Source organism: Rhinolophus hipposideros (genome assembly GCF_964194185.1).
Source record: "Rhinolophus hipposideros genome assembly, chromosome: 12".
Classification (NCBI taxonomy): Eukaryota; Metazoa; Chordata; class Mammalia; order Chiroptera; family Rhinolophidae; genus Rhinolophus; species Rhinolophus hipposideros.
The window spans coordinates 11,762,949-11,788,093 of NC_138058.1; the positions used below are offsets into that span (position 1 = coordinate 11,762,949).

A 25,145-nucleotide genomic window follows, 5' to 3' on the forward strand; every position below is an offset into this window, starting at 1 on the left:
CCCATTTCACAGAGTCTGGATAGCAGAACATCTGGCTTTGTGTCACAGACTTGAAGTAACCCCAAATGGGGCCACCTTGCTTCATCCTGTGCTTGTCACAGCACCACCAAAGTCCCAGGGTTTCTAGGGTGCCAAAGAGCCTATGAGGTGATACCAGATTCAGAAATCTGTCCCAAACTGCCTGGTGTGAGTCTGATTTCAGTTCATTACCGCATTGTAGTTTTAGCTTCTGTGACATCTCCCTTAGCAGGTGGCAGGAGGAAGTGTGGGAATAGGAAGGGGACTAACTAACCTTCCATTTACACCAAAAAGGTCAAAAGTCTAAAAATTTCTTATGGATAAGAAAAAAAAAGAGCTCTGTGCCCACACTTTCCTACGCTTGCACTGGGGACACCTCGCACGTTACAATGCCCTGTCCCATGCAGTTTCGTGTGGCCCTCGTCACAACCTGCACTTGACTGGGGAGGACATAACGAATCTCATTTTCCAGATGAGGAAACCAAGACTCTCTCCTGAGGCCACAACAGCTTGCAAAAGGCCAAAGAGCTGGACAGCTTTCCTTCCACGTCCCTTTTCATGTAGCTACGGCCACATAGCATCACACGGACAGCTGGCTCCCGGAAGCAGGAAACAGACCTGTGCCTGTTCACTGTTGTTTGGGCTCTGGTTCTGGGGGGTCCCCATCAGGCAGAGGGCTGCCCCCACAGAGCTTCACCTGGCTTTCCAGCTGGCTGAGACGCTGCTTCACACTCATCTGGGTGGCGTTGTACTCGGCCAGGAGCCGTGCGAACCTGGTCTGCAGGGTGTCCAGGGAGGACTCCAGGTGCTCCACCTTCTCCTCCAGGTCCTGGGGGTCTGGCCCGGCCTTGGCCAGGTCCTCGTCCATCAGGTTGTCCTTGACGAGGACTTGCCGGCCCTTCTCCTCCAGAGCCCGCTTGGCGTCGGGGTACTCGGTGAGAGCCTCCATCAGGTCAGCCTTGGAAAGGCAGAACAGGTCCGAGTAACCAATGCTGCGGATGTTGGCAGTCCTGCGGTTCCCTGACTTGCTCCCCTTGATATTTAAGATGCTGATCTCCCCAAAGTAACTCCCGTCACTGAGGACCACGAACTGGGTGATCCCATCGTCGGCCACCACTGCCAGCTTGCCCTCCTTGATGATGTACATCTCCCGCCCAATGTCCCCCTTCTTGCAGATGTAGTCCCCAGGGCTGAACACCGCGGGCCGCAGCTTCAGCACCAGCTCCACCAGCAGCCCCGCCTCGCAGTCCTGGAAGATGCGGACCTTCTTCAGTGTGTCCAGGTGCACGTTGACGGCGATCTCAGCCTTCAGCTTGTCCGGGAGGCTCCTAAGCACCTCTTTCTCATCCATGGTCTTCCTGTTGGCCCACAGGTAGTCAAACCACCGGATAACCCGCGTCTCCAAGTCCTTGGTCACCTTGCGGAACTGCATGTACTGCTTGACTGAGTCGATCTTGGCCTGGAACTCAGCCCGGGAGGCGTTCATGTTCGAGATCATGGAGCCCACGTTGCCCACGATGGTGGCAAAAATCAGGACACCCACCAGGAAGTCTATGACCACGAAAAGATACTCCCCATCTTTCACAGGAGGTGGGGTCTCACCGATGGTGGTCAAGGTCAAGGTAGACCAGTAGAGACTGTAAATGTACTTCCTGGAGAGGCGCCCATACTCTGGGTTTGAGATGTTTGGGTACACCCAGGAATCGGTCCCAAAACCGATGAACTTGGAGATGGCGAAGTAGATGCAGGCATTCCAGTGGATGATGACAAGAATGTAGAAGACCAAGTTCCCGATCCTGAACACATTGGGATAATTGGTCCTTGTCTCCGTACGATCGAAGAATTCGAAGAGCCGGGTCAGCTTCAGTAGGCGGTTGAACCTCAGTTCTGGGTAGTTTATGCCCAGCTTCAAATATGCCAGGTCTGTGGGGAGCAGGGACAACACGTCCAGCTTGAAATGCAAGGTCTTTGTGTAATGCTGCCACAGCCTCTTGGCGTCCCTGACCATCAGACCTTGCTCGAGGAAGCCTAAAGAAGAAGATGGAGGTCATTTGGACACCAAAGTGGATGCCTGTTTTTCACCATGGCCCAAAGAAAGGCATTTCACAACATGACTACAGAAGACATAGTTATACACATATAATAGAAACCACTTCAGAAACCACACCACAGAGAAGGCACTCTGATATTTTCTAGTCTGTGTTCTCATCTATTTTATTCAATTAAAAAATATAGATCGACTGGGTACATTTGAATGTGGTTTGGGTATTAGATGATAGCAAGGAGTGATCGTTAAATTTTAAAAGATAAATAGAAGTTATACTTCTAAAACTGGGCCCTTTAAAGTTGGAGAAGGTGCTGGAAAGCTTACTGTCTGCGTTTTGATTTAAAATACTCCAGCCAAGAAAGCAGGTTTTGGGGGGTATGAAACAAGATTAGCAAAATGCTGGTAACTGTCCATAATACCACTTGCTCTGAATTTGCCTATGTTTGAAAATATTAATAAAAATTTTAAAAGCACAGGTCCTGGCCTATCCAATTGACTTCATCAGTCACTAATGGGCATGACCTGCCTTTTAGAGAGATTGCCTGGGAAAGCAGTAGCTCTCCTTCCTGGCTGCACATTGCTGCCACCCTAGGGGCTCTGAAAACATATGAAGCCTGAGACACCCGCCCTCCAAAATCAGACTGTTCTGGACATTGAGAGTCATGAGGTGTTGTTACTGGTGAAATCAATCTGGTGAGCATGACTTGCATTCTTCTTTTTTTTTTAACATTTTCAAATGAGCGGAAAAGTAGAGAGAATAATATAACGAGTACTTTTTAGGTTTGGGTAAGTATCAGAATCACCCTGAGGGTTGTGTAAATCAGAGTGCTGGGCCGTCCCCAATGTTAGATCTGGAGCACTTCTTACAATATCCAGGGCCAACTCTGCGGCAGCCAGAGTAGTACTGCCCCCTCTGGAAAAAGCAAACATCAAGTTTGTTGTCACGTGCTAGGAGCACCCTGCTGCCTAGCCCCCTTGCCCCTATTTCATTCTTTGTTACGCTTGTGTTTATTGAGTGCCTAGATCATGACGTGCCACTCCTTGTGCCTTGGAACTCCTCGATACTTCCTTAATCCATCTTCTCTCAATTCTGACCAATTTTTCCCTTGGAGTATAATCCACAGCCATTTGTTTTCTGTACCCATCTGCCCCCTCATCCTCCGGCTTCCTGCTGAATCTTATAATACCCAAGCACAAAAAAGGGGTGGGGCCAATGTCTGCTTGAGGGTGACTTGTCCCACTGAGGCTTGGTTGAAGCAGAGACAGTTGGCCCAATAAGTTGGGTCACTCACAGAGCTCTCGTGTCTCCATCAGCTTATGTGACCGTAGAGTGGCCGACCACCAGGACTGGCTAAGTCACATATGCAAGCCTCAAGCTGTGTACATGAGGTCTTCTAAGTTAATTAAGATGCTGGGCACTGATATGGAAGCAGGTGGGGTGCCAGTCTGGCCCTGCTGGGTGGTGACCATGGACTTTGGGCCAGTCACTCAAGCATCTCTGGGCCTCAGTTTCTAGAGTCGTGCCTGCACTTGTCTCTCACACAGCAGGTCTACTAGGAAGCAAGATGAGCTGAAACGCTTTGTACCCTGCAAAGCCACACCAAGGTTTGTTGCTGTGAGCTGGTGGTGTTTAGATAGACAACAACAGTACAGCTTTTCATGCAAGTGACAAGCAGGGCCTCCACTAGCTTATATGATGTCTTTGTGCTAATTAGAAGAAGGTGCCCCAAGAATGCACAGCTGGGAGGCTAAGGCATGGGTGGGATTAAGCACCCACTTGCAGCCAGAGGCGATCTGAAGGAAGGACCTGCTTCAGACTTTAGTTCTCTGTATTTAAACCTCCTTTAAAAGCCACAGAATAACATCTCCTGGGTCCTCTGACTGTCCAAGAAGAACTCCAACAGTGACTGAGCTGTCTCTTGCTTCCTGCAGTTGTTGGGAACTGGAGGGGTGCTTTGAGATGATGGTTTGGCTTTTTTATGTCACAGGTGATACGAAAGAGGCTCAGAGACACAGTTCAACTTGCAAAAGGTCACACAGATCATTGGGATAGCGACCAGAACCCAGGTGTCCTGACCTCTGCTCAGGGTCCTGTCCGCGGGGTCATTATAGAGGGAGCTTGAGGTGGCATCACCCATCCCCCCAACTCCCCCTACCTCTTATTACTGGAGGTCCCCAGACCTACCAGGCCTCTAGTAGTCAGAGGTGGACACTGTCCACCCAACTGTTGTGGACCGCCCTGAAGACAGCCTGTGGTCCCCCTGACCCCCTCCTGATGTGGGGCCTGGGGCCTGGCCCAGAGGAGTCTCGCATCTGGGCACACTCACCTGTCCGGGCCCGCACCAGCACGTCCAAGCTATAGAGGACATCAGCAGAGTAGTCCAGCACCAGCCACAGTATCAGGTGTTCAGACTGCAGCTCATCAAAACAGGCCCTAAACCAGAGTGACAGGGAGCAGGGTGTCCAGGCCAGGGTCCCTGCAGGCACCGGCTTAGAGCTGCAAACAGCCCTGCCTGCAGGTTTGTACGCCACTGTCATCACCCCAGGTCCCGATGAGGACACCCAGGCTCTGAGAAGCCTTTCTGTCCCAAGGCCACAGAGCTCCTAAGAACATCTGAACCCCAAAGAGTGGGCCCTGTTGCCTCTAAGCAGGAAGCTCTGAGGCCCCAGGACGGGCAGTCTCTCTAGGCCTCACTGGTGGCTTCACGTGACGCTGAGGACGTGCCCTCTCTGGGGTCAAACCAACAGAAATGTTAGAATTTCTGAGAGATTAACAACTGAACAGAGCAGTACCTATTTTCTACTTTCCAGATCTGAATGCTCACTATTTCTCATATAGACAATACCCTCAAATAACTGTTAGCCCCCAAAGAGCAGCAGCTTGCTCCTGTGTCCCATCCTGCAGCTTGCTCAGCTCCCCCCTCCCACGAGAAGAGCAGAGGGTCTCACTGCACCCAGCTGTGTGGCATGATCAGGTGGCTCCAAGCCCCACCCCCACCAGAGAGCAGGACTTACTCCTACAGCCTTGCCTCACAGTCTGACCCCAGAAAGTCCCAGAGCCCCTGCTTACCCCCAGCAAGAGTCACACCTGCCTTGTAGGCTTGCTTAGGAATGCCCCAGAGCCGCTGCCTCCTTCCCCCACGCCTCCCCATCTACCTTCAGAAGGCAGCCGCTTACCCTGCATCCTTATCCTACAGGCCTGCTAGGAAGGACCCCCAACCCCTTGCTTACTCTCAGAGAGTAGCAGCTCACCCCTTATCCTGTCCTAAAGTTTGCTTAGAAAATCCCAAAGCCTCCTGTGTACCCCAAAAGAACATCTGTCCCCAAATGCCTGCTCAGAAACTTCCCAAAGTCCACCAGTCACTCCCAGAGATGCAGCCTCTTATCCCTGCATCCTTGGCTTGTACCTTGCTCAGAAATGCCCCACCGGCCCCTGCTTGCCCCATTAGAGGAGAAACAACATACCCCACTGTCTCTCTCCTACACACTTCATGCTTGCCCATAGCCGCTCACCTGCATGCCCATCCCAGCTTGCTCAGGAAGAACACAGCCTCTGCTTGTCCCCACCAGTGCTGCAGAGTGCTCTGGTGGAGCTCTTCTAGAACCTTCTTATGGGTGGAGAAACTGAGGCACATGAAGCCGGGTGTTGGCCGCGAGGGGACCAGGAGCCCAACCTCTTAAGTGAGACTCAGAGCTCTGCCTTGGGGTCTGGCTGTCCTCACGCCCTCCCTGCCCATGCCCCTACCTGCAGACCAGCAGACACCAGTTGTAGAAGATGGGCAGGGCAATGACGGTCAGCCAGCGGTAGTACATATTGCTGGAAGGGTCCACCACAAGGGTGTCCTTCTTTCTGGAAACAAACACACACAAACAGTGCAGTGTGTTGAAAGACCACAGCTTTGGAGGGTCTTAGAGACCTGGCCTAGCTTAGAGACCCTAGGGCAATGGTGAGCTGAAGTTCAAGAGAGGGCTGCCCCAGACAGTGTCCTCTCGGTCTCGGGGCTCACCCGGGTGCTCCTGCATGGGAAGACAGGCTGGGAGGCAGGGCAGACTCTAGAGGTCTTTCTCTCCCAGCTCAGATCCCCAGGTAGTAAAGGTTGACTATAAAATCATGGTGGTGACATTCCCACGTGCCCTGTGGTATCCTCCTCGCCTTCAGGACCCTGGGAATGAAAATGCAGCGTGGTGGTATCTCCGAGGGCTGCAGGGGGAGTGTCAGAACCATCTGGGCAATGTGCATTTACATATTGCCCAGGTGGTTCTGAGCAATGAGGTGGCTCCTCTCTGGACCGACTTTGGGAGCCCAGGGCATTCTCCTGGGAGCACGCTACACCTCGCTCACATTATTTGCACAGATCTTCTAAAGGCTCGTTTCCAAGCACCTGGATCTCCCTCTCCATCGAAATCACCAACCTGGGCATCACTTAGGTGACACAGGCCGACACTGAATGGAGAAACGGCTTAGGGGGCTTTCCATTTTTATTTTCGGGATTTTCTGAGGATCAGAGTTTACAGGCGGCACTGGAGATTCTTTTTCTTTTCGGTCTACATGCCTCTCCCCCACCCCAAATGCCCCACATGGTGGCCCAGGTCTGCAAAGCTGCCCCTGTGCCCCCAGCAGGACCCCAGCGCCATCCTGCCCTCGTCTGGACTCAGCAAGTGCAAGACTATCTGCTCACCAAAGGTGCTTTGCACTGTTCCCAACTCATCACCACTGAGCTTGGATTATGGTTTGTGACTATAGAATTTTCTAGTGCCCAGGAGAAGGCCTCCGCTTACCTGGACCTCATGTGGGCAAATAGAATGCCGGGGAGCGGGGCACAGGAGCAGGTACACAAGGACAGCCCCTAATTGCTCTCCCAATGCTGCAGACCATCCACTCTACCTGTGAGCCTCCTGTGGGGTCCCAGAGCTGGGCAGGACTCTCCTGGCAGAACGGGACCCTCACAGAACCACACAAGCCTGATCCCCCACTGAGTCCTCAGCAGGCCCCTCTGTAGGGATATGTTGAGGCCTGATGGCATCCCTCTCATACTCAGGTCGTGGACCCTGGGAGGGTCAGGCCCCACGTGACCAGTGCACCCCTCTTCATAGGCAGCTGCTCTCAGTACTTACTCCTGTTGCTTTACGCAGTTTTCCTTTCTTTCTTCTTCCTTTTTCTCTCTCTCGTCCTTCCCCGCCTTGTCACTAGATGATACAGGGTGACACTTAGCAGAGTTCATATAGCAGAGACACTACCACATGGAGGGCAGGCTGGAGTGACATGGAGAGGGCGTGGGGTAGGAAGTGGCTATGTTTAGCCCACTGGCATGAGATAAGGTTATTGATTTCATTATTATATTGTTGTGATTATTCCTGAAGTGTGAGGTGAACCAGCCAGCGATGCTTTCTGTGTACAGTGAAGGGTGCACCGTGGTCCAGCCAAGTGCTATGTAATTTCTGACCCATTTTCAGAAGCCCCCAGGAAGTCACAAACTGCTGAGACTGGAGGTGTTTTGAGGCCATGGGAAATAAACCCAAATCCACACATTTAGGGTAGAACAGTCACTGAGACTCTTGGAAGTCACCTGTAAAGCGCTTTGATCTGAAAGGGGATGGCCTGCCTGTTGTTCTTGAAACCTAGCTCTGCGTCAAATGAAAACCGGGCCATGATGCGAAAGCCAGGGGGGCAGGACGACAGTGAGAACAGGTTGGGCACACAGTGGCTCATCTTCATCATCTGAGGTCTGGGGGTGGAATAGCCCCGCCTTTTGTCAGTATCGACAGGAAGATGCTGTGAGTGTAGCCATCTCCTCAACACGTGGCTTTACTCTGCCTCCTCTTCTTTACTGGGTATCTTCTAGGACCAGGCACTGTCATACAGGTTATCCATGAATAGTTATAATTGTTCGGCAAGGCACACATTACCACCCATTGAAAAACCAAGGGGGAAGGTAAGGGACTGGCCTGCCTGAAGGGTCCCCACCAGAATCATCCACGGGCGCTGCAGAGTCCCTGTTCAACACCTTGGAGGAAGGCCCGGGATAACAAATAAACATCTGCTAACTAACCACTCATTGAAAAAGATCAACGCACTTCACATAGCACTCCCTAAGGAAATAATCGGAGATGTGTGCAAACATGCCTACAGAATAATTAATAACACCATATGCAGTCAAAAGTCTAAGCAATTGAATCCTGCAACAGTAGGATTCTACGAGGCCATTTGAAATGTTGTGGAAGAATATTCAGTGATATGGGAAAATGGTCCTGATTTTTAGCTAAATTACAAAGCAGACTACACAAGAATTTATAATAATAGCTGTATTCATTTTCTGCTGCCAGAGCAAATTGCCACAAACTTAGTGGCTTTAAACAACCCACAGTTATTATCTTGCCAATTTGTAGGTCAGAAGTCTGCTATGGGTCTCACCGGACTAAAATCAGTGTCACAGGGCTGTGACACTTTCTGAAAAGTCCAGGGGAAAATCTGGTTCCTGCTTATTTGAATTATTGATAGAATCCAATTCCTTGCAATTATAGGACGAATATCCTCATTGTCTCGCTTGCTGTAAGCTGAGGGCATTCCCAGCTTACAGGGCTGCTGCACCCTGGGTTCCTCATACCCTTCCTCCATCTTTAAAGCCAGCAGCAGCAGGCTGAGTTCCCCTCAAGATGCCATCTCTCTGGTCCTCTGCAGCTGAGAAAGGTTCTCTACTGTTAAGGATGATCTGATTAGATGGGGCCCACCTTGATCAGCTCCCACTTCAATCCTTACACCTAATCACATCTGCAAAGTCCTCTTTGTCATAGAAGGTAATGTGGCCCCAGGTTCCAGGGATTAGGACATCGACACATTTGGTGTGTGTGCGTGTGTGTGTGAGAGAGAGAGAGAGAGAGACAGAGAGAGAGAGAAATTATTCTGCTTCCCACACTAGTCAATATTTAGTCAGCATTCACTACGTTTTAAGCACTTTACATATATTAACATATTTAGTCTTCACACAACCCTGTAAGTAAGGCACTGTTATAATCTCTATTTTACAATCAGGGAGCAAATGCACAGAAAGGTCAGGTAACTTGCCGAAGGTCACAAAGCTCTTTCGTGGCTGAGTTGGGCTACAAATGCTCTTAACCAGTATATGTCTTAAATATATTCTATCCATCATATATATACCTATCTATTTAATTTTTATACCTAGGAAAAACTTGGAAGTATATTTTCCAACATGTTAAGACAGGGTTTCTCTTTTAAGGGAATTATACTGTTAAATGAAGTATACGTTTCTGTTGGTGTATGCTCATGGGTGCTTTCTGTTTTGCAAGTTTTCGACAACGCATATATGAATGAATTGAATAAAAATAAAAGTTTATTTAAACTTGTTAAGTGAGAAGAGCAAGGACAGTCACCACCCATCTTCTGTCCTCTTGAATCTACCGTGATGCGATCCTGAAGTCTCTTCTGCCACTGACAGTTTAACATCAAGGCACCAACAGAGGGCGCTGCCCACAAGCTTATTGGGCACGCCTAGGCTTTCTGGGGGTTAAATTGCACCAGGTTCAGGTTCTATGTCCAGGATTTGCGGTCCCTGGTTACAGGCTTTGGCCTTTCCACTGGCTACCAACTTGCTGAGGGCCTAGGAACGACCCAGCACCATCCAGCTGCATCCCCAAATCCACCCAGCACTGCCCCCAAAACACCCACACAGAGCTGCAAGACGATACTGGTTTGGGCTGGGAACAGTTGGATCAGGCAGGGAGATCCAGGACTCCTGGGACTCAAGCGTAAATGCCAGAAGTGGAGTGGAAGAATGAGGGTGGGTGTCCATAAAAATTATTTCTGTATCTCTGTGTTCAGGCGACCCCGTTTTGGGACAGTCTCCTGTTTTGTCCCTCGGTCCTTGGCTGCATGATATGAGCCCATCTGAAAAGATGTATAGAGGCCCAATGAAGCCAACACCGTGCAGTCCACCCCATCCTCGCCCACATTCCAGCCCCAGGACACACAAGCGCAGAGAACCCCAGGGCCCCTGTCCATGGTTTCCAGCACCCTGAAGCTTTCCCTGACCGTGGGACTCAGTGCCCGGTCTCAAGGGTGTTCAATATCAGCTTTAGCTTTCATCAAGCACACATTGTAATAGTCTTGCGTTGCAGGTGAAATAATTTCATTTTTCTTGATTGCTGGAGTTTGGGTCTCTGGATTTGATGTGCAACTAAGGTTTACGGAGAGAAATGGAAAAAATTCCTATTGGAGGCACAAAAGGAAATAACAAGAAACAGCCATGGCACATTTCTCTTTCAATTGGAAGTCAAGAAATTGGCCTTTTTTGCTGATAGTAATGGTTTTTTCCTAAACTCCAACTGAGATGCCCTCCCCTACACACTCCCACTGTATTCCATGAAGAAGGCTGGAGAATGTGCACACACATACCCTGACACACATGTGTGATCACACACACACACACACACACACACACACACACACACACACATAAAATCCAACCCCTTTGCTTCATCTATAAGAAAATTAAGACAGAAATAAAATGACTTGCCCCAGGAAGTCAGACAGACCAGTTTCCTTTCCCCCTTTGTCCATAAGGACAGAATTCCAACTAAAGGAACAGGATCCTAGAAGGGTCTAGTGATGTTTTGGGAAGATAGGAAGCTGGAGTACTTAAGGGGGAGGCAAAGCTGGGGTGTCTGAGGGCAGCAGAAGTCCTCACTCCTCTGAGCTTTTGCAGGTACTGGTGTCCCTGGCCAGGGGCCGGCCGCTGCAGGAGGGAGAGAGGGTGCAGTATGGGAACCTGCACTCGGTTCCAAGTTCTGGGAACCATTTGCCCCAGGTGGCTATTCCAGTGTCCCTACCCCATATCCTGGGCCTTTCCATACAGCTTAAAGAACAGAGGCTCTTGTCACTGCCGGGGAATAAAACGTTTTGTGACGAGTTTGCTATGGTCAAAGCCTTGGGGGAAGAGAGGATGAATGCTCGCTAAGCGGAAGCTTCTGAATAAATGGGGACCAACCGTGTGTATCCATCCGGCATCTGGCTCAGATTCCACTCAACTTCAGCCCACTGAACTGTGTGCCAGGCAGCATGAAGGACACAGACCTCGACCTCGCGTGGATCTACCCTCTGGGTGCCCTCAGATGTTTTCTGCACCAGAATGGACTCGTCAGTAGCGGTGACAGCTTGCTACCCTCGTCTACACAGGCCTGGCTCTCAAAGGGGACCCACCCTTGAAAATTCACGCACAGCAGCCACTTCCCATTTGCAGGGCAAACGAAGACCATGGCAGAACTGTCCCAGTTTTCAGTCCTTTCTCCCCCACCCCCTACCTTCACATTCATCTTAAAGCTTCCAGGCCTGCCACCCCCAATCTCTGTGAGAACCTCTAGAAGGCAGAGCTGATTGTGTACCCAGCTGCATGTTTATTTGAAACTGAATCGCACAGTACTTCACGGTGGATAGGCATGATCTCCAAGAGATCAACTTTTTGACACGGCCAGTGTAAGGAAGCCAGCCGGGCTTCCCAGAGCTGGGGGGTGGCCTGCCTGTCCATGGTCAATGCAGACACTCAAATGGAGACCCGGAGACCAAAGCCACTCCAGCCTTACCCGCACAGCATCTCTCCTACAATGCTGACCATCGGCCAAATGCCACCTTAGTACCTCTGCTCGCCCTGCCCAAGTCTCCTCTCCCCACCCAGAATGGCGCTCTAACTGCTTGTTTGGGGATTGGTTTCAATCATCGGAACATCCCCTGAGGAAGCAAAACTTCCCTGTGGGACCGTGCAGGAACAAAAGCTCCACGGTGCTCAGTGGCCGGTGTTAACCACACCTCTGCTGGCTAAGACCCATCTGCACATACTTTGCTTTGCCAATGGGACTTGACCTCAAAAATACAGTCCTCCTACCCCAGGAAGCCTCCCTCATTGATCAGCTACCATCCTGCACCACCAAATTCATCTTCCCGCTCTGAACCTTCCTGAAGTGACCAGATCTCTGTGGTATAGTCAGGCCTGGCCCTGATGGGGTCCTAGCTCAACCCTCCACTCATCTGGTCACATTGGGAAATGCACAAAGAGCCTAATATTCATTGCTAAGGCTGCAGAGAAGATAATTTGATCAAATAAGCCAAGAAGTCTCTGCTTGACCCAAAAGGAACAGAACCGGTCCGGTTGAATTGCTACCAAACCTCTTTTCCTCTCTTTACTTCTCTTTCTCCTCCTTTTTCCTCACCTTCTCTTTTTCCTTAGCAGCCACCCCCACCTCCAGCCTCCCACCCCCCAGTCCGTCTTTCTGGCTCAGCAACAAATAGCATTCGGCCTTGCAGTCAGGGAACCCCTCAGGGTCTGGGATGCCTGGTCCTGAGACCTGGGATGTCCAGCACCCAGGCCCTCCATGGTCCCCTTCCCATAGCCCAGGGAGCCAGAGGGTTTGCAGTTCAAGTTCATGTGGAAATGTGAAACCCAGAATGTCACTCCAGGGGGCTTTTGCATCCCAGCCCGCAATCATCACACTTTTCCCCAGCAAGAAGACTCAACGTGGGTCACCTAACGTGGTCCTAGCAAGAAATCGCCTTAAACTCTCACATTTTATTTTAAATATGCATGTACTTTTTGCAATTTCCTGCATATCTATAATAAACATGCCCCCCCACCCCACGCACACCCACGCGAATATGGAAGTAAAATAGATGCTCCAGGAAGATCCATCATCATGATCTTCATTCCCAGGGCCCTCGTGTGCCTGGCGGGGAGGCCCACCCAAGGGCACTTCTGCTCGTTTGACACTCACACAGAATTTTCTCTAGAAGTTACGCAGCGACCATCTGTTCTGCAACAACCATGCTTATTTTCACTTTTGCATCTTATCAATCTTGTCATTACCTAGGGAATTCGGCCTAAAGAGCTTTTCAAGCCCCTCTTTTCAGAGAGCAGATTGTGAGCAAGAGTCTACCTGTTTGTGAGGCCAAGAGAAAGTCAGCTTCCCTGCACGGCTCACCTGTCTTCCCCTCCAACTGCCCCACGGGGGTCCCTCTGCAGCTCAGTGACCACTGAGTCAACCACGGTGGCCCAGTGTCTCCCTGTCCACGGGTTGGGGAGACATCTCAAGGACAAGAAAGGAGGGAGGCCACAGCTGCGTGGGGGTGGGGTGGGGATGTCCCTCCAGCACTTGCAGATAAGTTCACATGCCTGCCCCACGTGGCACTGGCCACACACTCCCCATCGGCAATGGGCCCATGCAAGCTTCCCAGAGCCCTTGCTCTACAGCTTTTTCTCTTGTCAAAGAACAAACACTCTCTCCCCGCCCTCCACCACACACACACACACACACACACACACACACACACACACACACACGCGGTTCTTAACCTGACCTTGAAAATTCTGACCAACCTTTGGACCTTTCCCCCAGAAAAATGCTTGTGTATCTATACATAAAACTGGGTACCATTTGGGTTTCCCCCGAGGCTTATGCTATAAAGGCCCCTGTTTTTCTCAAGGTGGGTCACAGCACAGTCTAGGATCTATCTTTTTGTGGACAGAGATGGGTGAGGCAGGCTCCCCCATGTGTGTCTCTGAAAGTACCAATCCAGGCGACACTAGCCGAGCTCTGGATAGGACAGACTCAGGGGTCACATGAGGCTGGGGACTCTGGTTACAGGGTTTCTCTCCTGCAGGGCTTCTTGGACTCAGAAGGGGACACTTAGAGCACCAAGTGTCCCCACGACAGACTCCTTCTTTAAGGAGCGGCTCACGGCTGCACAAGCGAGCAATGCTTCCTGCCGGCCTGTCTGGTGCCGGCAGCCCCTCCTCCCTTTGGCTCCTTACCTTCTCCCTCCATCTGGCTCCTGGCCACCCACGTTGGACTGGGCATTGCTTTCTTGGCTGGACACCTCCTTGAGCTCAGCTCCACGGAAACGCTCCAGGAAAGCGTCCGGTCTCTGGTTCTGGGGGTGTAAATGCCTGGCGGCCCACACACGAAGCGACATTATCAGGCGCCACAACCTGAAAGGGCACAGATGTGCAGCCCTCGCACAGAGGAGGGAGAGGAAAGCCCTGGTCTCCTTCTGGGCCCTGGGTTCAGGTAGCACCTCACTCTGCTGGGGCCCACATAGTTTCCTCTGGAAGGGACGTTGTCCTTATTACGGCTTTGTCCTTCCAACACTTCAGCTCTACAAAGGCACGAGTCTCCAAGTGGGCACGAGCAAGCTTTCCTGCTCCCCATTCCTTTTGCTCCTGTGGAGCTTTTTGTCACAACTGGTAAGCACGGGAGTAATAAAAAATACAATTTACAAAGGGTGAAAAATTTAGAGTAAGATTTAAAGGAACAAGCCCCCAGATACAATTTAGAGTCTTCCCCTAACCTTTGCCTTATTAATGGTTTCTTAGACAAACTCTCATTTTCTCCGCAGGCTTGTGCATCAATTCTTGCAACTTGCCCTGACCTTCCTCCTGGAGCCAGACCCCACTGGGGCCTCAGGCCCTGACATGTACGTCCTCAGAGCTGGTCTTGGCTCCAGATTTCTGGGAACCTTCCGACAGCTCTGCCTCCTGGCGCCTCCTCTCTACGAGAGGGGACCAGGAGGAGAGGCTCAGCACTGCATCTCGGCATCTGGGTTCCCTAACTTGGTATCTATAGTACATGCCACTGTCCTCAATAAAATCTGTTCTGAGCAACCTAGAATGAGGTCATGAATTGTCACTTACTTTGACCCTACTTGCACACTTATGACCTTAGCTCAAGGGAATAAATTGAAGCAAGAAAACATCCCAGGAACAGATGTCTACAGCTGCTGCTGCGGACCTGCCGAGGTCCAGCCCAACCTATCTTCTCCGGACACTCACCCCTTCCAGGTCCTTCCTCTGCTGAGGAGGTGAAACCCAGGGCATACCACCCCCTCCAGCCTCAGTCAACAGGTTCAGGGACGGACCGCTGAACTAAGAGCCACTTCAAGATGGTGTCTGGGTATTTCAACTCAAAATCGTAAGACGAAGGCCATGGTCAGCCTGCGCCTGCTGACATGTGAGCATAGAGAGACAGAAACGGAGAAGAGATGCAGGAAAAAAGCACCAAGACTTGCAACTCCATGAGAAAATGGAAGGGAGAAGGCACTGCCTCCCCAGCTCCCTGCGTGAGCCCCGCTGGCTCCATTTCTATGAGGTGGCCGGTGTCTTACCTTCCACTGGGGCCTGCCCCAGTACTTTTAGTTAGAGCTGGTTTGAAGGCGTTCTCTCCCTTACAATCAATGAGCCTTAAGACAGCACTTCATTAGTAAGACAAGAACACTGGAAAACACTTAACTGTCCAGCTATAATGGACAAGGGACATCAATAAGTGTAGCATCCTCCACAGTGAAATATATGAAAAATAAATGAAAATTTTGCAATAATCTTAAGCAAAAACTGTACAACACATAACCATGTAAAATAACTGGCATTGTTTTTAAAAAATGGTAAAAGAAGACAATGAGCCCAGCTTTACGGCCCCCGGTTATGAATCAGCCCCACAGCTCCCATGGGGCAGGCCTGGTGAGACGCATTTCTAGATGAGACATGAAGAGGTACATGACTTCTCCCAGGTGGTACAGCTACTGAAGCCGGAGTACACACGTCATCATAAGGGAGACAGCCTGGTAATCTCGCAAATGCGTTTACAAGGACTCATGGCATGCTACGAGGTCTAGACATGTACTGCTGGGGACTTCACAGGTTATTTCGAAAGTGCTACTATTGTCTCCATGCCACAGTGGTCCACCCAGTGGTCTCCCACAGCTGGCTGCGCGTTTTTTCTGAACTTTCCCTGGTTGACTTTTTTTTTCTGAATTCTTCCAAAATTGAACAAGTCCCTCAATATCACTTTATTTAAGCAATTCCAGATAAGGACAGTGTTTCTTAGACTTTTCTGAGCTCAGAACACCTCACCCCGGAAGAACTTACTCACTGATGGATTTCTGACTTCTCTGTTCCTGCCTCTTCCTTCTCCAAATCCTCAACCCCACCCCACCCACCGCTTCTTCCTGAGATGTATCTGCTTACTTTCTGCTTCAGTTTCCCCCTTCCCAAGGTGAGAACTGAGACCAATTGGTTACCTGGCAGACCGCTGGCCAGTGAGGGAGTTTCGCCGGGATTCAGCCCGTCCTCTGGTCTCCATGGCAATCGCTTGCTGCAGTTCTGATGATGTCTCCTCGCATGGCGAGTGGGTCCTAGGAAATCAGATATGCGGCAGGCTAAATTGATTTCAAGCTCATCCACCTCCTGGACACACTCAAGAATGAGACGGCCAGATGCTTTGCTTAATGAGGGCAGCTGCCATCGCGGGTCTCAACCCAGGGGCTCCCCACTTCAGTTCATGCTGCTGCAGATCTTGGCTCTTAGGGTCAACGTGGCCTTTCTTTTATAGCAAGCCTGACCCAGCTGCTGCCGTGGGCTTGGTGAGTGGGGTGAGCCAGCGGCAAATGGTCCTCATCAGGGCACTGGGAGGGGGAGGTCCCAAGGCCGCCACCTCCAGCCACAGCAGCTGTTTCCACCTTGATCCCAGAACAAGGTTTTGGTTCAAGCGTATCTCTGCCTACTTCTAAAGAAAGTTGATCTTCTAACCTCCTCTCCCACATTTGTACAGTGCTTTCAGATGAAAACCCACACCCATTGTGCCCTCTTTGCCAAGCCCTAACCACCACCCCCTGTAATGCAGAGGTGACTGGAGCAGTGAGCTCACCTGCACAATTCAGGGGGAAAGCATGGGCACTTCCAGGCCAGGTACCCACAATTCAAGATGAGCACCAGTCACATTGGCAGAGCCTGGTGTTTATGGAAATGCCCAGAATAAGACTGGGAATATGTCTGGGAATATGTCCCTTTCTTTCTCTTTCTTTTAAAACCGCCTAGGGCTAAAGTTTGACCAGCTTGATTAAATGGCATGTAGATATTGGCCTCCAGGGATCTATACTTCATTCCATGAGTCTTGAAGAGCCTGGGAAAGACAAATTCATTCTGTCACATGACCTATTCCAGGCGCATCCGCCTTCTTAACAAAGTTGTAATATGGCTGAAGAAGGAGACAAGAGTTGATGTCAGGGAAAAGGCTCTATTTCTCCCCAGTGAGTGATGAGGACCCAGAGGCCTGCAGCCCAGCCTCCTCCCTATAACATCTGGGTCAGCTCCAGCAGCAGGGAGCCCAATGCCATGCCACGGCCCATCCAGGCCGTCTTTGCACAGCCCTGACTTCCAGCAGGTTCTTTCCTCCCTCAGCTTCCCTACATCGGGGCTACTTCCTTCTGCTCGAAACATAGAAGTGGAATCAGGCAACTCCATCTTCTCCATGGCCACTTTCTATGATGGGACAGCTCTGACACCTGTGCTAGAACCCTCAGCTCACGCAGCCATTCCTCATCAGGTTCAAGTCTTCTCATCACGTCGTTCTCCTAGGAGCAGGTGCCTGCATTCTTGCCTGCCTGGGCAGGGAGACTGAGGCCACCCTGCTATTACTGGAACCCACGCCACAGGTCTTTGTAGGTTTGTGGGTTCATGTTATGTGATGCCCCATCACCAACTACCATCAGCCATAACCCTACAAAATGAGCTATTGCTAAGCCAGACGGCCCTATCTGATGCATGCGAGGTCTGACAATTACGTTTGTGAACTCATTCTAGAAAAAGTGCTACCTACCTCATTGCTGAATATCACTATGGTCACCTTTGAAGTGCTCCCCTTGGGTAGCTGTGCACCGATGCCATCACCTAGTCCACCCTTCAAAGCAATTTTGGAACTCTTTTTCTGGAATGGCCATCAGAGCTGTCATATTACCCTTGATGTCCTGAATGTCATCAAAATGTCTTCTTTCAATATTTCCTTTATCTTTGGGTACAGAAAGAAGTCATTGGGGGCCAGATCAGGTGAGTAGGGAGGGTGTTCCAATATAGTTATTTGTTTACTGGCTAAATACTCCCTCACAGACAGTGCCCTGTGAGCTGGTGCATTGTCGTGATACAAGAGCCATGAATTGTTGGCGGAAAGTTCAGGTTGTCTAACTTTTTCATGCAGCCTCTTTAGCACTTCCAAATAGTAAACTTGGTTAACTGTTTGTCCAGTTGGTACAAATTCACAATGAATAATCCCTCTGATATCAAAAAAGGTGAGCAACATCGCTGCAACAAGTCCGTAACCTTAATTGTCAGCCCTTGTATACACTGTGTTTGTGGGAAATAAGTATTGGACCTTCTCGTTTATCTGAGTCACTTTTTGTTCTGGGTCCCTAGTATGCAGTGGCGTCACACTATCATTTCCTCCCAACTCCATCTCATTCACAAATGCCATACAAAAGTTATATGCTATTTATTGACTGCTTACTTTATCTCAACCATATACATTTTATCATTTTATCCACGTCACAACCCTGTAAGACAGGTTCCGAGAGGTTAAGTAACTTCCCCAAGGGCACACAGCCAAGAGTCAAAGCTGACATTCGAATGTCATTCCATCCCATTTCAAAGCTTGCTCTCATCCACTCCATGAAGCTGCCTCTGTATTTTCACATATGGCACCGATTAAAGCAAAAGTAGAAGACATGGCTGAGGACTGAGCCCTGAGGCCACTAGAGACGTGGCTCTGTGCCTCCTGACTGCACTGTGTAGGCATAGCTCTTTATTTCTAAACCATTTAATTGAATTCTCCCTCTATACCCGTAAGAGACCACTCACGTCTCATCTTTATACATACAAGAGATGCTGTCAGGCCGTGCTGCAGTTAGAAAGCTACGATTCCCTCGCGCTCCTAATATTCTGTATGCTATGAAGGTAGCACGTGCATTCAAGGCACTTAGGTCAGTTACGCAGGATGCAGGGGGACAAGTGAGTCCATCTCTCACTTGTGGGATCTCACTAGGGATCCAGCCCCTGGATCCTAGCAGCTGTCATGCAATGGGGCGGGCAGGGGTGGGGGCAGCCAGTGACAGCCCACTAGAGCTCTGCTATGGCATGTGCACCCAGATCAGGAGGCGACTCCAAGCATGGAGGTGTTTTGTCCCCACCAGCAGCAACTCAGGAAGTCTAGGCCCCAAGCTGTCCGCCCAGCCTTATCTGCCTCGTCTGGTTTCTGTTAATTGCCTGGGCACGCATCCTGAGACCAGATGTAGTTGGACCAGCAAAGGAGTCGATGCCGTGAGGTCAAAGCGTGTGGGTCGGTGAGGAGGGCAGCACCCACCCCGATTTCAAAGCAGGCCTGCTGCTGGCAGCAGAGAGAGATACCGCATGGGGACTTCATCTGTGATAGCCCCTGGATGGGCAGGCAGCAGCGTGACAGGCCTGGGTCGATTCCCTACCCCAGCACCTATTCACCAGGTATTCTGTGGGCTGGTCACTCACCCTCCCTGAGTTTGTTTCCTGGTCTTCAGAAAGGAGAGAAAGGAAAATTTGGTGATTTCATATTAAGTATTATTCACACACTCATGTCCAGAAAGGCACATTTAGCCATGAAGAATTGTGGGACCCGAGGGGACTTCTCTTCCCAATGCATCTCCCCACTTGGTTGTTGATGTTTGAATTTCTACCATGATGGTTTTTCTTCTAGTCCAGAGTCTCTACCTTGTTAAATGCCTGAGGTATTCAAATACTAAACCCAGTTAGTTACTCCTCAGAAGAACTGATTCTACCACTCAGACGGAAGGGGAAAGGAGAAGACAGGATAGGAACCAAATGTCTGAGGTGACATTTTGAGTCCCCAAGGACACACAAGGACTAAGGGAGAAACTTTTGGTGATCAATGCAAGAACAGGATTTAGAAAATCCCAGGGAAACATGGAGGCAGGAAAAACTGGGGGCCAGGCCGTGTCCTGCCTGGAGCTGGCTGAGGGGCGGGGGGCTAGGACTTGACAGGACCTCGGTCTCTGCAAAACAAGCAGATGAGGCCAGGACAGCCCTGAAGCCACCCTCGCACTCACCGATCTCGACTTGTGGTGATGGTGCTTTGCAGAAAGGTGCCCCATGAACGTGGTAATTAGCAAGAACAAGGTCAGCAAGTGCAGCAGAAGGATGTGAGTGTTTTGGAAGACATGGCACTTTTAACCGTGTAATGCTTATCATCTACATTTATTTATAACAAGCAATTAATGGCCGTGAGGTCAAGTTTTTCTGTCATCGGGAGAGGACAGGTCTCATCAGAACTGGAACTGTAATTAACTTTGCCCTCTGCAGAGCATCTGCTATCTTCCTCTGGTGACTTTGGGGACATGAGAGTAAACAGAAGTGACCCCTTAGAACAGGAGTGGAGAATACCATGCTTCAGTTTTCTTTCCCTTGTTCCAAGCCCCAAGGAACGGCAGTGATCGGCACACCCTGCCATTGGCCGCATGTGGCCACGTAACTGAAGTCAGTGCAGCTATGCCTTCCATCCTGGGAAGGAGCTGAAAATGGTTTTCTCTGTTGATGATCGCTGGGGACTCTGCTCAGGGAGCAGCAGGGAGAAGGCGTACCTTCTGTAGGCGACAAAACCCTGTGCCCAAAAGCTACCTAAAATAGCTGTACCAGGACGTGAAGCTGGGGTGACCTTGGTCCTCGCTGCAGCTCTCTGTGGCACATTCTGAAGTCTCTCCCTATTGCATTAGCTTCAAAAATATGACAGACGGCCCTTAAGTAATAGAGTTGACTAAAGAGCTCTAAATAGAAGAGAAAAATTCAATACTTTTTATTTCCGGTGTTTTTAGGGCATAAACTTAATTTTTTTGTTCAAATGAAATGTTTTCATTCTTCCTTATGACTCTTCACTAGGAAAATGACCCCAATAATTAAAAAAAAAGAAAAAGAAACCTGGGCTTTCACTTTGGTGAAAGACCTGAGGGTAGGGCTATCTTGGGGGAGGGGGACATGGTGTCTTCCCCCTCGTGGGGGCACTCAGCAAAGGACCACCCTGACACACAGGCGTAGGCAAGGCCATGGGTGCAGGGCGGGGGGGCGTGCGAGGGGCGTGCTCTTTCTGTCACTGAGCATAAAGAGTGAGGATAATATAAGAGTGTCACTGAGGATAATATTTAAGAATATATGCTCACAATTATTTCTCCTAAAAGCTTTCTAAAAGGATTTGAATTTCAAGGCAAATATCTCTGGTTTGTTCAAACACCATTTCTTCCCCAAATATAGTGATTTGAAACTTTAAAATGTTTTTGTGTATGTGCCAGAATCCTTTGGTCAAATAAATATAACAGGGAAAACTAGTCCCTGACTAGATAGACGCTGGGCTGTGCTAGGTATCAGGAGAGGGACCTGGACCCTTCTGCTCCATCACCAGCCTCAATCCTTGGTGACACCAAGTAACCCATTCTGGAAACTTCCATCTGTTAACCCACCGCTGCCTCTGTGAGATAAAGCACATCTCTCTCATGAAAAAAAGCATCCTTTCTCTCTCCTTTTTAAATCTATGCAGAGTTTCCATGGGATTCTGTATTGATCTGTCAACAAGCTTTTCCCATGTGAGCAGTTGGGCAAGGCCCCAAGTGGGGCTTGGTGAGACTTGGCTGTTGGCTGAGAACGCATGACTAGACACAGGCAGGAAAAGGCCAGTTCCAGATGCTAGAACATTTGGGGCTGGCTGAGGTCAAACACGGAGAAAGCTTCCAGCCTGAGACACTAGAGAAGGCCCCCAAGATGGGGACTCATTTCCAGGCAGGAGCTGACCTTGAGCTTTAACCTGTTTGAACCCCACTATAGCCCTCTGAGGTCAGTACTAATACATTGTACAGATGAGGAAACTGAGGCTTGGAGCAGTTGAGCATCTTTTTAGAGTTGGTCAGTTTTGGAGCCACTGTTCCCTTAAGCTGGGTTGTTGGCTATCACACTGAGCAGGGATCGGGCAGGGAGAAGACCGGAGGGCATTTTCTAACCCATGAAGATGGCAAGTAGCATTGTTGAAGGGCTTCGATTCAGAGCCCTGACGTGTGGCTGACCGACCCCCCCGAGAGTGCATGAATGCACCCAGAGTGAGCCCACAGTGAGTATCTTAGAGGCCCGAGGCTGGTCACTAGGTGTCAGTGTGGCTTAATGAGCTAGCAATTCATTTGCAAAAGCTCAGCTTCCAGGAGACCTGGTGAGCCCTCTTGGGCAGCCCAGTCAGGCTTGTAGTACACTGGCCAAGGAAGAGCCAGGACAAATCAGGCAGAGCTGCACCACTGTGGTGTCCAGGCATTTGGGACAGGAGTCCCAGCCACCAACTGAGCCTGCCTTCTCTTGAGTATTTCACAGGAAGGAGCCAGACTGAGCCCCGGCTCTTGCCTTCTCAGCCCCAGGGCGTCAGCCAGCTCTGTGAGATGCTCTGCTTATGCCCTACTTGAGATGAAAGGGAGCAATGCGGAGAACTGTTCCATTTGCTTCAAATTCTCCCTGATCCCGACAGTCTGTCCTTATCCTACTGGGCCGGAGATCGCAGGAGCTGAGTGCTGACCAGGGAGCCTGACTTTATTGCTGTGCCCCAGGCTTGGGCCTTTTCTCCCCTTCCCCGAACCTCTTGGAAGGCCCTCTTCAAGAAGTTTTATGAGCTCAGATGTGGGAAGGAAATTATTAATGCATACCAAAGCTTTAATGGCAGATAACTGTCCTAACAGTGTTCTTTTTTTCCCTTTCAAATAAGGACCAATGCTTTAACCTTAAGGAATTAGTCCTCAGTGTGGGACACAGGTATTGACAAGTATAGGATGGAGCGATTTGGGGAGGGTGGGGATTTCTGATGTCCCTAAGTCATATCAAATTTCCTGGGGCTTCAACACCACATTAAAATGGTTGGAGGGAATAAATCTCTGTTGGGATGTTTTGAGATTTTCCTACCTTTGCCTGAACCCCAAAAGGTTGGGTCCAAGGGCTACATAACTTCTTAATAACTTCTCAATCTCTTAGGAAATTGTCCATCTGAGAGAAGAAGTGACGTACATAAGTGAGTGAAGAGAAATAATGAATGGGAGCCCAGTGCCAGGTGTTGAGGGATGTCACTGCATTTTTTTTCGGCCATCAGATAATATAGTTATTATCTGATGGGAGGGACACGTTTTCAGTTTTATATCTGTAGGATAAAAATAATATAAACAATGGAAATAAAGTTTCTCACAGTTCCACTCAGTCAACTCATTAGGAATTTCAGAAACATAAAAATGTTTAAGTCCACTTGTACCAAACAGGTACTCTCCTATTTCCTCACTAGAATGCCAGGTGCTTTGAAAAGAATGCTGCTCCATTTTGCAGTTGAAAAAAACTGAGGCATTAATAGGGTAAGTGAATTTCCCCAAGTCTACTAGTAAGTTAGGAACAGGACTAGAAGTAGAACTCAAGACCCCAGATTTTCCTAGGGCTGCCTATGTAGGGATGTCATTGATGGGCTAATGGCTTCGCTGGCAAAGCAGGCCCCCTCCCTACAGGCCCATGAACTCAGCGTGAATCCTGACCTGCCCCTGGAAATGAGGGCAGGGCCTCTGACTTGTATAACATCCCTGGTGCCCAGGACAATGACCAGGGCACAGACAATGTCCCTTCCATATTTGATGTATCCATGGGAAAGTAGGGCAGTTTGGAGAAGTTTCCTCAGTAAAATTTAGAAACTAGACGTTACGTAACTTTTTGAGCCTCATTCCCCAACATGTCTAAAATGAGAATAAAAGCTACATCAGTGTATGTGGTGAGGATTCAGTGAGATGAAAAATGAAGTTAGAGGGGCCGGCCCGGTGGCTCAGGCGGTTAGAACTCCATGCCCCTAACGCCAAAGGCTGCCGGTTGGATTCCCACATGGGCCAGTGGGCTCTCAACCACAAGGTTGCCAGTTCAATTCCTCGAGTCTCCCAAGGGATGGTGGGCAGCGCCCCCTGCAACTAAGATTGAACACGGCACCTTGAGCTGAGCAGCCTCCCAGATAGCTCAGTTGGTTGGAGCATGTCCTCTCAACCACAAAGTTGCCAGTTTCTACTCCCGCAAGGGATGGTGGGTTGCACCCCCTGCAACTAGCAATGGCAACTGGACCTGGAGCTGAGCTGCGCCCTCCACAACTAAGACTGAAAGGACAACAACTTGACTTGGAAAAAAGTCCTGGAAGTACACACTGTTCCCCAATAAAGTCCTGTTCCCCTTCCCCAATAAAATCTTTAAAAAAAAAAAATGAAGTTAGAAGGAGCACTGAAAATAGCCCCCACCCTCTAACCTGTGGCTGGCCACAGGCGAAGGCATTCTTTCCCCCACAGTCTAGATTAATAACGTTTTCCAGGCATAAAATTTAAAAAGTCCATCTTACCTGCTGAGGCCATTTTCAATGTGGCTGAGATCTCTGTCCGTGGTCCTTACCTCAGGGCGGGTTGGGTTGGGGTGGGAGTATTGGGTGTTAACCTTGGCCATCTTGCTTTGTCACATTCAGCCCCTACGTGGTTGCTGAAACATGAACATGGAGCAGATATCATCAGGACAGAGCAGATATCATCGGGAGAAGAAGTAATTGCAGACCCATCTCATCGCTGTACTTGTGGGCTACTCCTCCAGGCAAGTCCTTCCCCACTTTCTCTCACAGTTCTTGCCACCCTATGTTTCAGTTGGTTGCCTTTGGGCTCTGCTTGCCAGCCTGAGGCACAAACAAGGTCTTTTATTCCTTCGTACATGCTGCCACACCACAGAGCAGCTCAAAGTGCTGACCCAGTGAATGAATGAATGAATGAATTGCCAAGTTGGTCTCTGATATAAGAAAGCTGAAACCCTCATGATTCTCTGGGGTTATGCTATGTCCCTCTTGACTCTGGTTTCCTCATTTACTTATTTTTATCTTATAATTTTGCTCATGTTTTAATAGCTCCCACAAATTCTGCTGTAAAACAAAGCATAAAAACACTAACAATACTTGACATTCACAAAACCTTTCCAATGCAACATTAAACCCAATACAGTGTATCTCTTTTGATCCTCACAATAACCTTTTTAGATATTTATGCTTTTTATCCCCATTTAAAGATGACTAAATTGAGAATCAGGGATTTGTTCAAGCAGCTTGTTCAAGCAAAGAAATCGATAAAACCTGTTGATGGCATGATCCTGGCGCTAGAAATCAGACCATGAATACTCTCCCATCAGCCAACATTGGAAGGTAC

General features: G+C 49.6%; 1 protein-coding gene across 2 annotated transcripts; it reads right to left on the minus strand.

Annotated features, from left to right (window-relative positions):
- Window positions 1-646: 646 nt before the first annotated feature.
- CNGA3 (cyclic nucleotide gated channel subunit alpha 3) lies at window positions 647-24,405 on the minus strand (the record flags this gene model as incomplete). Of its 2 annotated transcripts, XM_081068620.1 has the most annotated exons (7): window positions 647-2,046; window positions 4,393-4,499; window positions 5,811-5,915; window positions 7,181-7,252; window positions 13,879-14,055; window positions 16,140-16,253; window positions 24,305-24,405. In XM_081068620.1, 7 exons carry the CDS (start codon window positions 24,403-24,405, stop codon window positions 647-649), a joined length of 2,076 nt encoding a protein of 691 aa, XP_080924746.1. The 2 variants fall into 2 exon arrangements, with proteins under 2 accessions (XP_080924746.1, XP_080924747.1); XM_081068621.1 differs by lacking the exon at window positions 7,181-7,252.
- Between the last annotated feature and the right edge of the window lie 740 nt (window positions 24,406-25,145).